Source organism: Engystomops pustulosus, chromosome 8 (assembly GCF_040894005.1).
Source record: "Engystomops pustulosus chromosome 8, aEngPut4.maternal, whole genome shotgun sequence".
In the NCBI taxonomy this organism is placed as follows: domain Eukaryota; kingdom Metazoa; phylum Chordata; class Amphibia; order Anura; family Leptodactylidae; genus Engystomops; species Engystomops pustulosus.
Window position 1 is genome coordinate 91,339,724 of NC_092418.1, and position 13,392 is coordinate 91,353,115.

Genomic DNA, 13,392 nt, shown 5'->3' on the forward strand with positions numbered 1-13,392 from the left:
AGTGACCACTGACAAATTAGGTCCTAAAAGCGGCCAAATGTCATTTTATGGTATGAGGAGTGTTGTGTTGGGACCCCTGTGACTGATTTCAGGTTGCTGGCAGGGATCCAGGTCGTCTTGTATAAACTTTTATACAACTTAGTGAAACCAAAGGCCTTTGGAACCTGTCAGAAGCTATAAATGTAATTCCTGTTGACAAGTTCCCTTTAACGATTGTACAAATTCTTTAGTAAACTCATGGATTTTTTTTCCCCTCATAGGTCAAGAGATTAGAATCAACTTCCAAGCACTTCTGATGCCAAGAACGCTACATGCAAAATATAATCACCAAAAATATTGGTTACAACCTCTACGTACATCACAAATTGTCACTTTCTCTTGTGTGGGGACTGGCATTAAAGGGGTTGTCGAGGTATAAAGACTGATGTCAAAGATTGATGCCATAGAGGTGAAAGAATAGGACATCAATGGTCCCAAAAATGAATGGGGGCTACAGTGAGCCTATAAAAACGCTAACTACAGGCAGTCCTCGGGTAACGTACAAGATAGGTTCCATAGGTTTGTTCTTAATTTGAATTTGTATGCAAGTTGAAACTGTATATTTTATAATTGTAGATCCAGACAAATTTTTTTTTGTCCCAGTGACAATTGGAGTTTAAACATTTTTAGATGTAATGGGACCAAGGATTATCAATAAATCTTTATTACAGACACCGTACAGCTGATCAGTGCAGCCTAGGACTATAGTAACATCTAGAGACTTCACCAGAGGTCACAGAGGGCCGAGGGGTCCTTCTGTAACTAGGGGTAGTCTGTAGGTTGGGTGTTCTTAAGTAGGGGATAGCCTGTACCGTCAGCTTCACGTCCAGGGTTTATGCCAGACCCCACAGCTGATCAGTGCAGGGACAGGAGTCAGCCGCCTACTGAGCAGACCTTGATAGCCTATCCTGTGGACAGGGAATCTATGCTCATTCCTGTACTGCCCCTTTAAGATGGACAGCATGGCATATCATGGCAGTGTCCTAAAATTGAAACTTTCAAAACAGGCAAAAAAAAGATAAAAAAAAAAATTCACAAAATATAGTTTTCAACTCAAAAGTGTTTAAGGTCTTTCCTCATATCACTCGCAGCAAAATGAACATTTGTCAGTCATCTCCACTGTTCTCTGACAGTAATCTGACAGCTCGGGATTACACGCTACATTTAATCCATCACAATAAACTCAGCAAATTTTGACATCCAGAAAATAGAAGCCGCTCACTTGTTGGCAAACACATTTAAGCTTTTCTCTTTGCTTAGAGTTTCGCTCACATTCTGGGCATGTGTTTCCACTTAAACAAGTCTGTTTCCATCTCCTCGGGCCACGTTCTTCTCATTTAATGGCCCACAACGTATTGTCTGGCATGAGAAAGCCGCTCGGATCTGTCTTTGGGACGGGCGGGGGCCTTGAAATAATATAAATCAGACGGGATGTACATGCAGATTTTTGGCATCCCGAGACCATGTGAATAATGTCAGCGGGTCCAGAAGAAATGTTTCCCCCCCCCCCCACTGAACTGATGAAGAGCTCAATCAGCATAGGTTTGTGGATACATGTGGTTTAGATAGGAGCAATGAAACCATTATGGGGACCAGTATTCGGGGCATAGCGGAGCATGGATCCAAATGATTAGCATAAAATGTCTGGGTTTTCGTACCTGGCAGTGAAACACATACTCCGGGGTTGTCTTCTTATATTTCATGTTCCATACGAGAGCCACGCCGTCTGGTTCATGCGGAGCGTCCTCATTGTTGTTGTATGATGCAACGAGTAGCTCTGGATACTGTCAGAAAATCATCATAATGTATAATAAGACTTAGAAACAGGAAAATCACTAATGTAGGACGGTGTTCACACCACGTCCTTCTATCCATGTTCTTCTAACAATAGGAACGTCTCCTTAGAATTTCATCTGTCTACGTTTTCATAGACGGTATTCCCCCTTTTTGGATAATCATGGCATATCCTACTACCTATGTAGAAAATGGGATCCTGGAACATTTTTTAGGCACCCAGTCAGAGAAGAATTGATGCTTTGAGGCTTCAACAAATCCCATAAATGGGGAAATAGTGATGTACATTAGCAGCCAACTCTATGCATTCTTGGGCTGGATGCAATATCTGCATCACTATTTATATAGGGGACTAGATCTTTCATATGGCATATCCTATGGAATACCCCTTTAAGTAATCATCACGCGGTTGTGGTGAATCCATGATGAATAACCTGCTTTTCTTACTGAATGACGGGATCTACACAATACAGTATCCTTAAAAAATACCTCCATATGGAACATAAATAAATAAAACTGCTAGAATGCATGCTAAAACTTCAAAGAGTGCCCAAATAATACCGCCATACAGTGCACAAATGATACTTTTAGGCTAGGAAATGCTGGCATGCACACATATCCACAGCAAAAATTAATTAAAAAAATTTACCCTCAAAATCAAGCACAATAAACCAGGGACACTTACTCATAGATTCAGGAACCCTGATATGTGGTATTCTTGTTATATTTGTTATCCATGGCCTCCTTCCTTATAAATTTAACCTTTAAAACAATGCTGAATATCCACAAGGCCTCTGGGGGGTGTTACCAGAGGCCCTCGTGCTGTAGCTTGACAGGCTGTTACTCTGTCTCCACCCCACCCCTGCTCTCCCACAGCACTTCACCCCTCCCTCTGCCAGCTGTAATCTCACACAGTGGAAGTGGGGAAGTGCTCCTGCACAGTGAAACAGCCAGGGAAGCCACAGCATGAAGGGGCTCTGGTAATGCCCTCTAAAGCCCTTCAGACTCATGAGCATAATTATATAAGTTGATATTAGAATGAAGGAGGCCATGGATAACAAATATGAGAAGATTACCACAGTCATGGTGCCTGGATCCATGAGTAAGGCTATATTCACACTGCCGTTGCCCGCCCGTACCGTACCATAGCAGGCAACGGCAGTGTACGGGGAGAGGAGGAGGAGGTGAGCGCAGCTCACCCCCGCCCCTCTCCATAGGAAGTTATGGCACATGGCGCCATACTACGGACAAAGATAGTACATGCCCTATCTTTTTCCGGGGTACGGAGCGGTACGGTGCCGCACCGTACCGCTCCCAAAGGGCGCCGTGCGCCCATTGCCGTCTATGGGGGACGTATATCGGCCGTATATACGTCCCCCATACGGCAGTGTGAATGTAACCTTAGTGTCCCGGGTTTATCATGATGGATGTTGATGGTAGATTTCCTTTAAGTTCACAATGTATGAGAAGATCTGGAAGTCAGGTAGGGTTACATTTGTCGGATTCAGTTCCCTCCTTTGATGCAACCTGCTCACATTATCAAGGCAGAAATATTTGCAAGCTGCAATGTCAACTACAGTGTTGCAATTAGAAGTTGTGAGACATCAGTCAGTCCACGGCTTAAGGCTATTTATAGTTAGACGCTAGAAGCACATAACCAGCGGAGTTCTCAGTGTCGAGAAAAAGAAATTACGAAAAAACAAAAAAGCTGAAAAATTTGGGAACAAACTGTAAGAACACAAGCACTGTGATGTCATAACATTTACTAATCAGGGTGATTTATGATAACAGTAATGAAATATATCTCCATGGATTTGGTTTGAAACCAACAAAAACTTGACCTAAATAGTTGACCCTTAAAATGGCTCAACAAACATCACATCCACTTGAAGTTACCAATTAGGTGACTGGAGGTGACAGAAGTGATTGGCAGATCACAAAATGCATAGGCTTACATTACATGTACATCACTACAGGCAGTCCCTAAATTACATAAAGGATAGTTTCATTTGGTTTGTTCTTCAGTTGAATTTGAATGGAAGTTGGAACTTCTATATTTTATAATTGTAGTTCCAGACAAAATATTTTTTTGTCAAAGTGACAATTGAATTTTCAAAATTTTGTGCCGTCATGGGAGCAGGGATCATCAATAAACCTTCACAACAGACACCTTACAGCTTGGGACTAAAGTAAAGCATCCAGAGAGATTCACAGAAGGTTACAGTGGTTAGAAAGGTCCATCAGTAACTAAAGGTCGTCTGTAAGTCAGGTGTCCTTTAGTCAGGGACCGCCTGTTTTTAAAAGCTACCCTACTACACGCAACTTGGTTGGTTTATTGAAACAATGGCCAATTAGTGTCCTTAGAAGACATAAGTAATATGTAACAGTGACGGCACCGATTGGGCTAGTGTCAGTTCCATCAGATTTCAATTCTTTGGGTTCCACTCTTGATCATCACCCATGAAATGGACACTACCAGGCTGCAAATTAGGTTGTCTTCTGCTGTATTTATGAGGTATAATATTAGGTTACAGCTGTGCCCACCGGAGGATCCTTTGGTACTCCGGTGGGCCAGTCCGACACTGGACAAGGCCATTATTTGGGGATTGCGTTTACCCTTTTTATTGCATGGTGGCACCTAGTTGGATTGGTGACAATCCCAGGACACTCTGTTTTTCTATCAAGTAATTCAAGTAAAAGATGCAAAAATTGAGAAATAAGAGGCAGGAAACATATTGAAATCATCTTTATACCTGAGAAGACCAGTCCAAGCAGCTGACCACACGATGCTTTGACCAACGCTCATCAAAAAACTGTCTATTCAGAGATATTTTTGCGCCGGCTTGGATTTCCCTAATAAATAGAAAAAAAAAAAAAAAAAGAATCAACAATGATTAGCTCAAACTGTAAAGTACATGAAACAAATTAATCAGGAGAAGATTAGAAATGATTCTCTGTTTTCCATAATTACCCTTCTTTTTCTTCCAAGTCTCGGCCACTGTAATCAAAGAAGATGTTGATTTGTTCGGAGAGGGCGCGCTCCACAATTCTTGTGCTGTGGTCAAAGAAACTTATGAATTCTTCGCTGTGAACGATTTGCTGTTTCTCCTCTTCTGTGAGCTCATGTGGTGGGACTGCGGAATTATTGCGTAGAATTATAAGAGACAAGTAACGATCACAGTAATGAGCTTCATACATGACAACCAGTGGTCAGAATTGTATTGGCCAAATAATATAACAAAAAAAAAAAGCTGGTGACATTCAACATATATGTACATATAGAATTAGCCTGTCCATGGTGTCCATGTGTGGTTATAGACACCTGGAAATTACTTTAGATATGGTTCGCATTAGTGGGTTGAGTTCTCTCACATCTAAACTTCAACAGAAGGTTCAAGTCTGTGCCTATGGACTGTACACAAACTATGGAATATTTGTTCCATAGATATATTCAAACACAATAAAACTGCATTGAACGCAGCTCTAGAAGTTTCTCCAAGATGGTGAACATGTGGCAGCCACACAACTTCCATTCCCAGACACTTGTAGGGGGTTCCCAGGTAAAGTGGGGGAAATAAAGTAAAGGGAACCGGTCACCAGCGGGACACCTGTTAAACCCCTAAACATACCTTATAGGGCACTGGTGGCGAACCTATGGCACGGGTGCCAGAGGTGGCACTCAGATACCTCTCTCTGGGGACCCACTCCATCACCAGAGAGGACTCAAGGTATCTACTTGCACTCCCAGACAGCCCAGGACTTGTCACGCTCAATGTTATTATGAAGCAACAGAGCTGCCTGGGACTACAGGAGGAGTGGGAAGGTGTGGACAGATCAGAATTATCATTGTTGCTCCTTCTCCAGGCAAAAAATGTCTTGGGGAACAGGAAGAATTAGCCCTCCTATCTATTATATTGTTGTCCTCAGATCACTGATACGATTGAAAATCACAACCGAGCATTGAGCAATAAGTTATGGAATAAATTGCCATGTTGGCACTTTGTGAGTATGGATGTAGGTGAGTATGGATTGTAGTTTGGGCACTTGGTCCCTAAAAGGTTCGCCATCACTGTTATAGGGTGTAGTAAATGTTGTCCAGGCATGTCCTTATAACACTGGTGTGGAGGCAGGGCTCATCTGAGTCAACATATGCATGGTGGGGGCTATCTAAAGTGTGTGGCCAAAGCTGGTATTTATGTCTGTCAAATGTGCAGGATACTTTTCCATACTTTGTGTTTTAAAAAACTACCCAATGGGATAGGCTAGTTAGTTGCAAGTTAGCCAATAACAGGTATCATCAACTGAGGACTCTCAACTGTTATCTGTTTACCCACTGGGTTGTCACTCAGGACATATGGACAAAATAAAGAGTCTTTGTGCAGGACCACCTCTGAGTTCAAGTATGGACCGGATAAGTCACAGATGAAGAGCAACTGTATGTTATTACATGGACAGCCATTCATTGCTGACATCAAATGTATAGTCAGCCAAATCTATTACTGGCAATTATACTGGGGGTCCTTAGTGCTGAGACACCATATAAGAGGTTAAGATGACTTTTATGGATGTCTGTAGTTGGTTGGATCTATAGGAGTCAAGGACGCCAATCCACATAATACACCAGATGTTTCAGTATGCGAGAAAGCCAAAAACCTATGACCACAACCATCTACTGGAATTACCTTCGCTCTTCTCTTCTTTCTTAGCAGGTTTTTCCTCTTCGGGTGCAGAGGTCGGCTTAGCGGTAACAGCTTCTTCTTCATCATCATCTCCTAGAGCACAGACACATTGATGTAAATCCTGATAACAAAACATCATGCAAAGAATATCCTCTTTTTGATAGAAGATTCCCTGCACCGACAATCCACTATACATTATTGGGGGAATTCTGATTTCATGTATTTTGGACGTACAACACAAAGAACCTTCCTTAGATTCAGCAACCACATAAACCAATATTTCAGATTTATACATTTTGGTTAATATAATCCTCCGATACCCTTTTGCAGACCAGTGTATGTGTACAAAGCAAAGAATTCTGTAATGGATACATTTTAATAGATTTCTTCTAAATTGCTGTTCAGATTACATTTCTGATTTTGTGAACAGGAGTAGAAGGTCCGGATGCAACATAATGCAGCATTCTATCTAAATTCCAACTATGGTAACCGCACTAGAAAATATATAAAAATTAGCTGGAAAAATCTCATTTATAAATGGAGTTTCTTGCGCCAACTCCTACTTTAAAATAAAATGATTTAATATTTTAAATTCTACAACTTTGTCGGGCTGTAAAGAGTTTTCAGGGGAGCAGAAGAAAGTCAATCCCTTTCCCTTCCACTTTCTTCTGTTGGAGACTCGTTGGAGAGTCCTCATATCCCATTTATATCAAGAGCTTCTGTCCATTGAGATTAAGCCGACACCTGTGGAGTATTGCACTTTCAATGCCCAAAATGGTGTCCCCCCTGCCTGGGAGATGCAATGTTGCAAATATAAAACACTTCACCGGGCCAATAAGACTATGACAAGAGTCAGCACGTTTCAACCCGGTTTCCAAGACCTATGCCCTAAATGTGCTGAGATCTTGGGAACCTTTCTTCACTTGCTGTGGTCCTGTCCTATTATCAGAGAATTTTGGATTCAAGTCCTATAGTTTACTTTGGCTAGAATGGGTGTTGCGGTCCCAGTTGACCCCAAAGTGTGCCGCCTCCTCCTGTTGGACCCAACCACTGTCTTCCTCACAGAGACCTTATATTGTGCCAAGAAAACTGTGGCGTCTGTCTCTGTACTGACCCTTCATGACTGCATAAAGTCAGTACAGGAAGTCCCCAGATTACGTATAGGATGGCTTTTGTAGGTTTGTTCTTAAGTTGAATTTGTATTTAAGTCGGAACTGTACATTTCATAATTGTAACCCCAGCCAAATATTTTTTAGCCTCTGTGACAATTGGATTTTAAAACTGTGCAGTTGTCATAAGAACCAGGATTAACGATAAAGCTTCATTACAGACACCTCGGATAACTGTTATAGCTGATTATTGTAATCTAGGGCTAAAGGACAGTAAATTACAGAGGTCTGTTTGTAACTAGGGGTTGTCTGTAAGTCGGGTGTTCTTAAGTAGGGGACAAGCTGTAAATACATCACGTCCCCTTAAAAGACGACATATAAAGCAGGAACAACGGTTCCACAATATATGGGATAGTTGGCTTCAGTCCCCCATTCACTGCTGTCCCTCAACACCCTGTTTAGTTGCAGGATTCTGCCCCTTTTCCTGTCATATGCAGTTGACGCCGTTGCCTTTATCAAGACTGCGGACCTCAGGGCGGTGGAGTAGCGAAGGTCCAAGTTTTAGCTTTGTCAGGTTTTGGCTCATTGTTTACCAACAATAAAGAGTTCCGCCAAGTTATTAAATGCATAGATTGTTGTTCATCTATTGTAAAGGAATATAGGAATTTAAGGCCCCTCATTAATAAAAGAAAATAATAAATTAGCCACCAACCAAGTAGTTGGAGTCAGGCATGAGGTAGGAGTGAGGAAGAAAGATGGGGTCGGAGTCAAATGGATTGGTTAAAGGGGTTGTTTGAGCTTTTAAAAATTAATAATATAAGGTTCGGGCGGGTTATAAAACAATTTTAAAAACTTATAATCACCTCCTCTGGCGATCGTTTTCCTGAGTCGCCGCCTGTCACTGCTGGCCTCCGTTTACTGAAGCTGGCTCTTCCATCCCAACCACTGCTGCTACAGGAGCAGCTTCAATGTGTAGCAGGCAAGCAGCAGTGGCTGTAAACAGAGGCCAGCAATGACTGGAGGCACTGTGGGAGCACTGAAGGGGGTGAGTATATGTTGTTTTTTGTTTGTGTATCCAGCCCACCCCAAAAGTTTATTACATAAACTGTATATATTATATAATACTGTATATATATTATTTATTTTATTCTGTACACCAAGCTAAAAATTTTATGTATCATCCCTGCTGACTAACGCCAGACTAACTGGCTCTGTCCAAAAGGTGAAAAAAATGACTAAAAAAACTAAAACCACATACAAACACCGACTCATTTTCAAGAAACACAAGGAATAACATGATAGAATGACAAAGAATATATAGCCAAACACTTGATTTTAAAGGTGACAAATATAGAGCCCTAACCAGAGCGGCCTGGTAGAATATGTAAATACACACGATCGCTGCCAAGCATCCTTGTAACTACAATGTAAATATATTCAGCAGATTGAAATATTATAAGGAAAAAAAAGATGTTTTCCTGCCAGTTCTAATCAGTGAAAACAGCTGCACAAATGTTTCGGCAATCAAAAGACAATGGAGCTACTCAAGAAGTTTTAAATAAGAATGAAGGGCTCAGTAAGGAAACGAGCAGTCATGGGAGGGCCTCCTAATAAGTGTAGCGAATACTTGATCAAAGAAATGATCTCAGCGTTTTTTTGCACATATGGCATGAATATGAAACATTCAGGTTACGACGGTTCGTAAACACACTGAAATATTCATGACCAAAGAGCGGGGCCGAGCATCTCATAAATATCCACAAATAAAAGCTCAATTGTCGCTTTGGCTCCCAATCATCTGCACTGTGTTTTCCATGTCTGACTTTTCGATTCTTATTTTGATAAGAGGAGGTTTGTTAAATATATGCGAGAAAAAAAAAATACAAGCAAGATAATGCCTCTATTATCTGCCAGCATAAATATTATTTTGAGATATGTAGATGTCCTAGCTGTGTATTATGGTGGTAGAGTCTTGAGCATCTATGTCGCTCAATGAGTACAACAACATGTATTGTAGTTATTCCTTCTTAGATATTTTGCCTGTCCCCCAGCGTCCATTAGGTCAGCTGCCAAATATTCTTGGTCCATGCGAATATGTCTAAAATCTACCCTTAAAAAAAATAGTACGAGCAAGATGAGGCCTCCATTACCTTCCAGCTATGCAGAGATGTTCTGGTTGTATGTAATGGCGGCACAGTCTCAAGAATCAAAGGCAAAGCCAATGAGTCGTTTTTATTTCTTCGATTTTTGACCTGTCCGCTATTGTCCGTTAGTTCAGCAGCCAATATTTTACCAATATTTTTGGTCAACTAAACTTTTTGTAGAAATGAAGGTTTGAGAATAATTGTTCAAAGGCTACAACCGAGTATTGTATTGCCATATAATGTCCAATAAATATATTGTGACTCTTGGTGTTGGATTGTAGGTGTACGCATGAACCAAAGTCTATGGGGCACATTTACTTACCTGGTCCTGCACGATCCCCGTGCCGTGCACCCAATTCCTGCTTGGGTCTCTTCCCAGCTCAGGTCCACCGGAGTTCACCTTCTTCTTCCTGGTGCATGCAAGTGCTTGGCTTGCGACACAAATTTAAATGTTAAATCCCGCGCTCAGTCCAAATCTGTCAGATCGTTCAAGGAACCCCCCATTTCTGCCGCCTGAAAGCCGGCGCCGATGTACCAAAATCCGATCATGTGCGACACAATCCCCCGCACGATCCCCGAAAAGTCGGGAACCCCAACGAAAATGTGGCCACGGGACCCTTCGTAAATAAGCCCCTATGTCTTCAACACATAAATGTAAAAGAAAAGTCAGATGATCTTCACTATGTTATGTCCTGCTTCCACACCGATGGAAGATCTCAAGGTAAAGAAATTCATCTTTCAATCAAAGGCAATCTAAGCTGACCTTACGATAGGTCATCAGTATCTAGACAACTCCTAAAGTATTTTTACAGTACGATTCATAGGGGATCCAGAGTATTAAAGGGAATTTTCCATAAGAAAATCATCCAATATGTATCTGACCATCATCCTGACATCATCCACCACCTGGATTAACTTTCTAGACCGTGGCCAGATTTAGCACCTACATGTGATCATGGCAACCTCAACATTAGTTGTTATGAAGCGCACCTAGACATCCCCCTTCTCCAGACTATCCTTTCACTTTCCCTCTACATATGTCGTATTTGCCCTTCATTTACTTCTTACTTCTTTACCACTATTATTGTTCTTTACAATTTCATATTTTTTAAATGAGATGACCGTTATCTGCCTTCTTCTCGTAAGCCACAACCTGTTCCTTCGTCATCTGTTGCTGTAGTTGCCATATCTAACATAGACACAAGGGGGGAGATTTATCAAGCTGCCTATGAGTAAGAATGTGTTTAGTTTCCCATTGCAACCAATTACAGCTCCCCTTTAAAATTTCCATGAGCACTGGTAAAATAAAAGCTGGGCTGTAATTGGTTACCATGGGCAACTGAGCACATTCTTATTCTTGGGTACCTTGAAAAATCTCCCCCGAGAAATTAATTAAGTATGTACAGGATCGGGGCCAAGTATCAGATTACTTTGGGGTCAACCTAGGAGTCCCCCATCGATCAAGAGAATGGGGAACTAAAAATAAAAAACCTTGGTTCTCCAAGTCAACAAAGTGCCAAGAATTGAGCTCTATTCACGTCTAGGGGGGGGGGGGGGGGTGCCCGAAAGAACAGAAATAACTCAAGCTTTCCACAAAACCGGCAGCGCTGTGGGCATAGATCTAGTAGATAGTAGAGAAGTAACCTGTATGAAACCTGGGCTGTACAGTTAGGTCAGTGGCGTCTACTTCTACACTACTGTACTATGCCACCACACAACCCAAAGACTGTAGACGCTAGTAAGTCGGCCATCATTTCTAACGTCTTTGTGCATTTTATAGTATTTTTTCAATTACAAGGCCCCACCCGGGGCAAAGCCACCATGGGACATCTCTTTGTGGGATAATTGTGGATCCATTATAGGATACATGTAAAAAAGAGTGCATTCCACGACTGGGGATTTAATACTTCTACAGATTATATAACAGTTTTTTATCGATGTTGTACGCTAGTATTTTGTGTCTCTGTGAGGGTGGAGATGCAGATCCAGAAGGAAAACCTCAAGCTTTTATTCTATCCTGATGTTCATCCCGAAACGGCAAAGAATTCCAGGGCTTTCATCTGCCCTCGAGAGGCCCAGGGAAGATTCCTCTCTATTATAATCATTATCTTACAAATTCTAATCAGTCCCATTTAGCTGCATGACAATCAGCTACCTATTAAGTTTCAGGTTTTGTCAAATATCTATTTACAATAAATTACTGAGCTGCACTGTTTTTGGAGGAGCCTTTAAGGAAGAAGCTATGATAATTGGGAGAATAATCAATTCTTTGTTGGTTTTTTTTTCTCTACCCCTTCGACTTGTGTATAATGTACAATATTATTAAATTGAAGACTCCATGAGTCATTCCCCGATATGTATGTTCCATAACAAGTGGATCTGTTTAGTTGTGAGCTACACAACATCTGAAAGATGAACTCCACCTAAAATCGGATAATGCAGTTTTGGGTAGTTAATCATGATCTCATGCACCCAAATTTTATTTGGCATCTAGATCATTGGACTCAAATGGCCGTGAAATTAGAAACCAAACTTTATCCGATTTTAAGCTTAAATTTAACTTTAAAAAATTGGGCTGTTCCTACTGAAAGGTTAATTTTGTCAAATTTACCACACAAGGGTGTAGTTTCTTTAGATTCTGTGTCAAAGAGGCTCCACTAGATAATGTGTAGAGTTGTAAAGGTCATGGCACTAAACGATTACCGTATTTTAGACGCACTGGATTATAAGGTGCACCATCAATAAATGCCTGCTAAAATGTCTAGGTTCATATATAATGCACACTGGATTATAAGGATGAATGACCAGCAGGTGGCAGACCTGTGCACAGTTCAAGGCAGCTGCTGTCTGTAAGTACGGTTCGTATATAAGGCGCACTGGACTATAAGGCGCACCTTTGATTTCTGAGAAAATCAAAGGATTTTTTTTGTGCGCCTTATAGTCCGATAAATACAGTAATTGTTAAAAAAAAGATCTAACAGGAGTTATTTAAGTTCATATTATATCCTATGACAGGTACTGCCAATAATAGGATGGACCCCAGTTACACAGTCATTAAGAAGAAAATGGCAGGTTCTCCTCCTTGACTGTATACTTATAGTCTTCCAGATTAACCAAGAGAAAAAGGGGAGGATAAAAATGCCATCATACAGATAGCAAGAACTATATATGCTGCATGCAGATAGGACACTATATACAATCTGCTCATCCCCTCCCGTTCTATAACATGCTGCCTGCAGATAGGACACTATGTAAAATCTACTCAGCTCCTCCTGCTCTATAAAATGGTGTTTGCAGATAGGACACTATGAAAAAAAACTTATTTCCTTAAATGTGTGCAATGGTTAAGAACACTTCTCTAGTGAGGCATCTAGTTATTTAAAAGTTGATGTCCACTGAGCCAATTCTAATTTTTAACACTTCCCCTACTTACAGAATATTGCAGTTATAGTCCTAGAAGCCAAAATATGAGAGCTGGTTGGAACCTCTGTAGAACCTCTAAAAAAAGAAAAAAATCTTGCCATGTCTGATCTAACATAATATATACAAGCAGATTGTACATAGTGTCCTATCTACAGGCATCATATTATATGGCAGGAGGATCTTAGCAGATTGTATATAGTGTCC

General features: G+C 41.0%; 1 protein-coding gene across 8 annotated transcripts in view; it reads right to left on the reverse strand.

The window, feature by feature from the left end:
- DYNC1I2 (dynein cytoplasmic 1 intermediate chain 2) overlaps positions 1-13,392 on the reverse strand; it is an 83,707-nt gene that overhangs the window by 12,955 nt on the left and 57,360 nt on the right. For all 8 annotated transcript variants that reach the window (XM_072121737.1, XM_072121744.1, XM_072121742.1 and 5 more), the window contains 4 exons: positions 6,516-6,605; positions 4,805-4,967; positions 4,587-4,686; positions 1,698-1,823 (listed from right to left, as the gene is read on the reverse strand). In XM_072121737.1, coding sequence (XP_071977838.1) covers positions 1,698-1,823; positions 4,587-4,686; positions 4,805-4,967; positions 6,516-6,605 — 479 coding nt within the window. The remainder of the gene's footprint in view (positions 1-1,697; positions 1,824-4,586; positions 4,687-4,804; positions 4,968-6,515; positions 6,606-13,392) is intronic.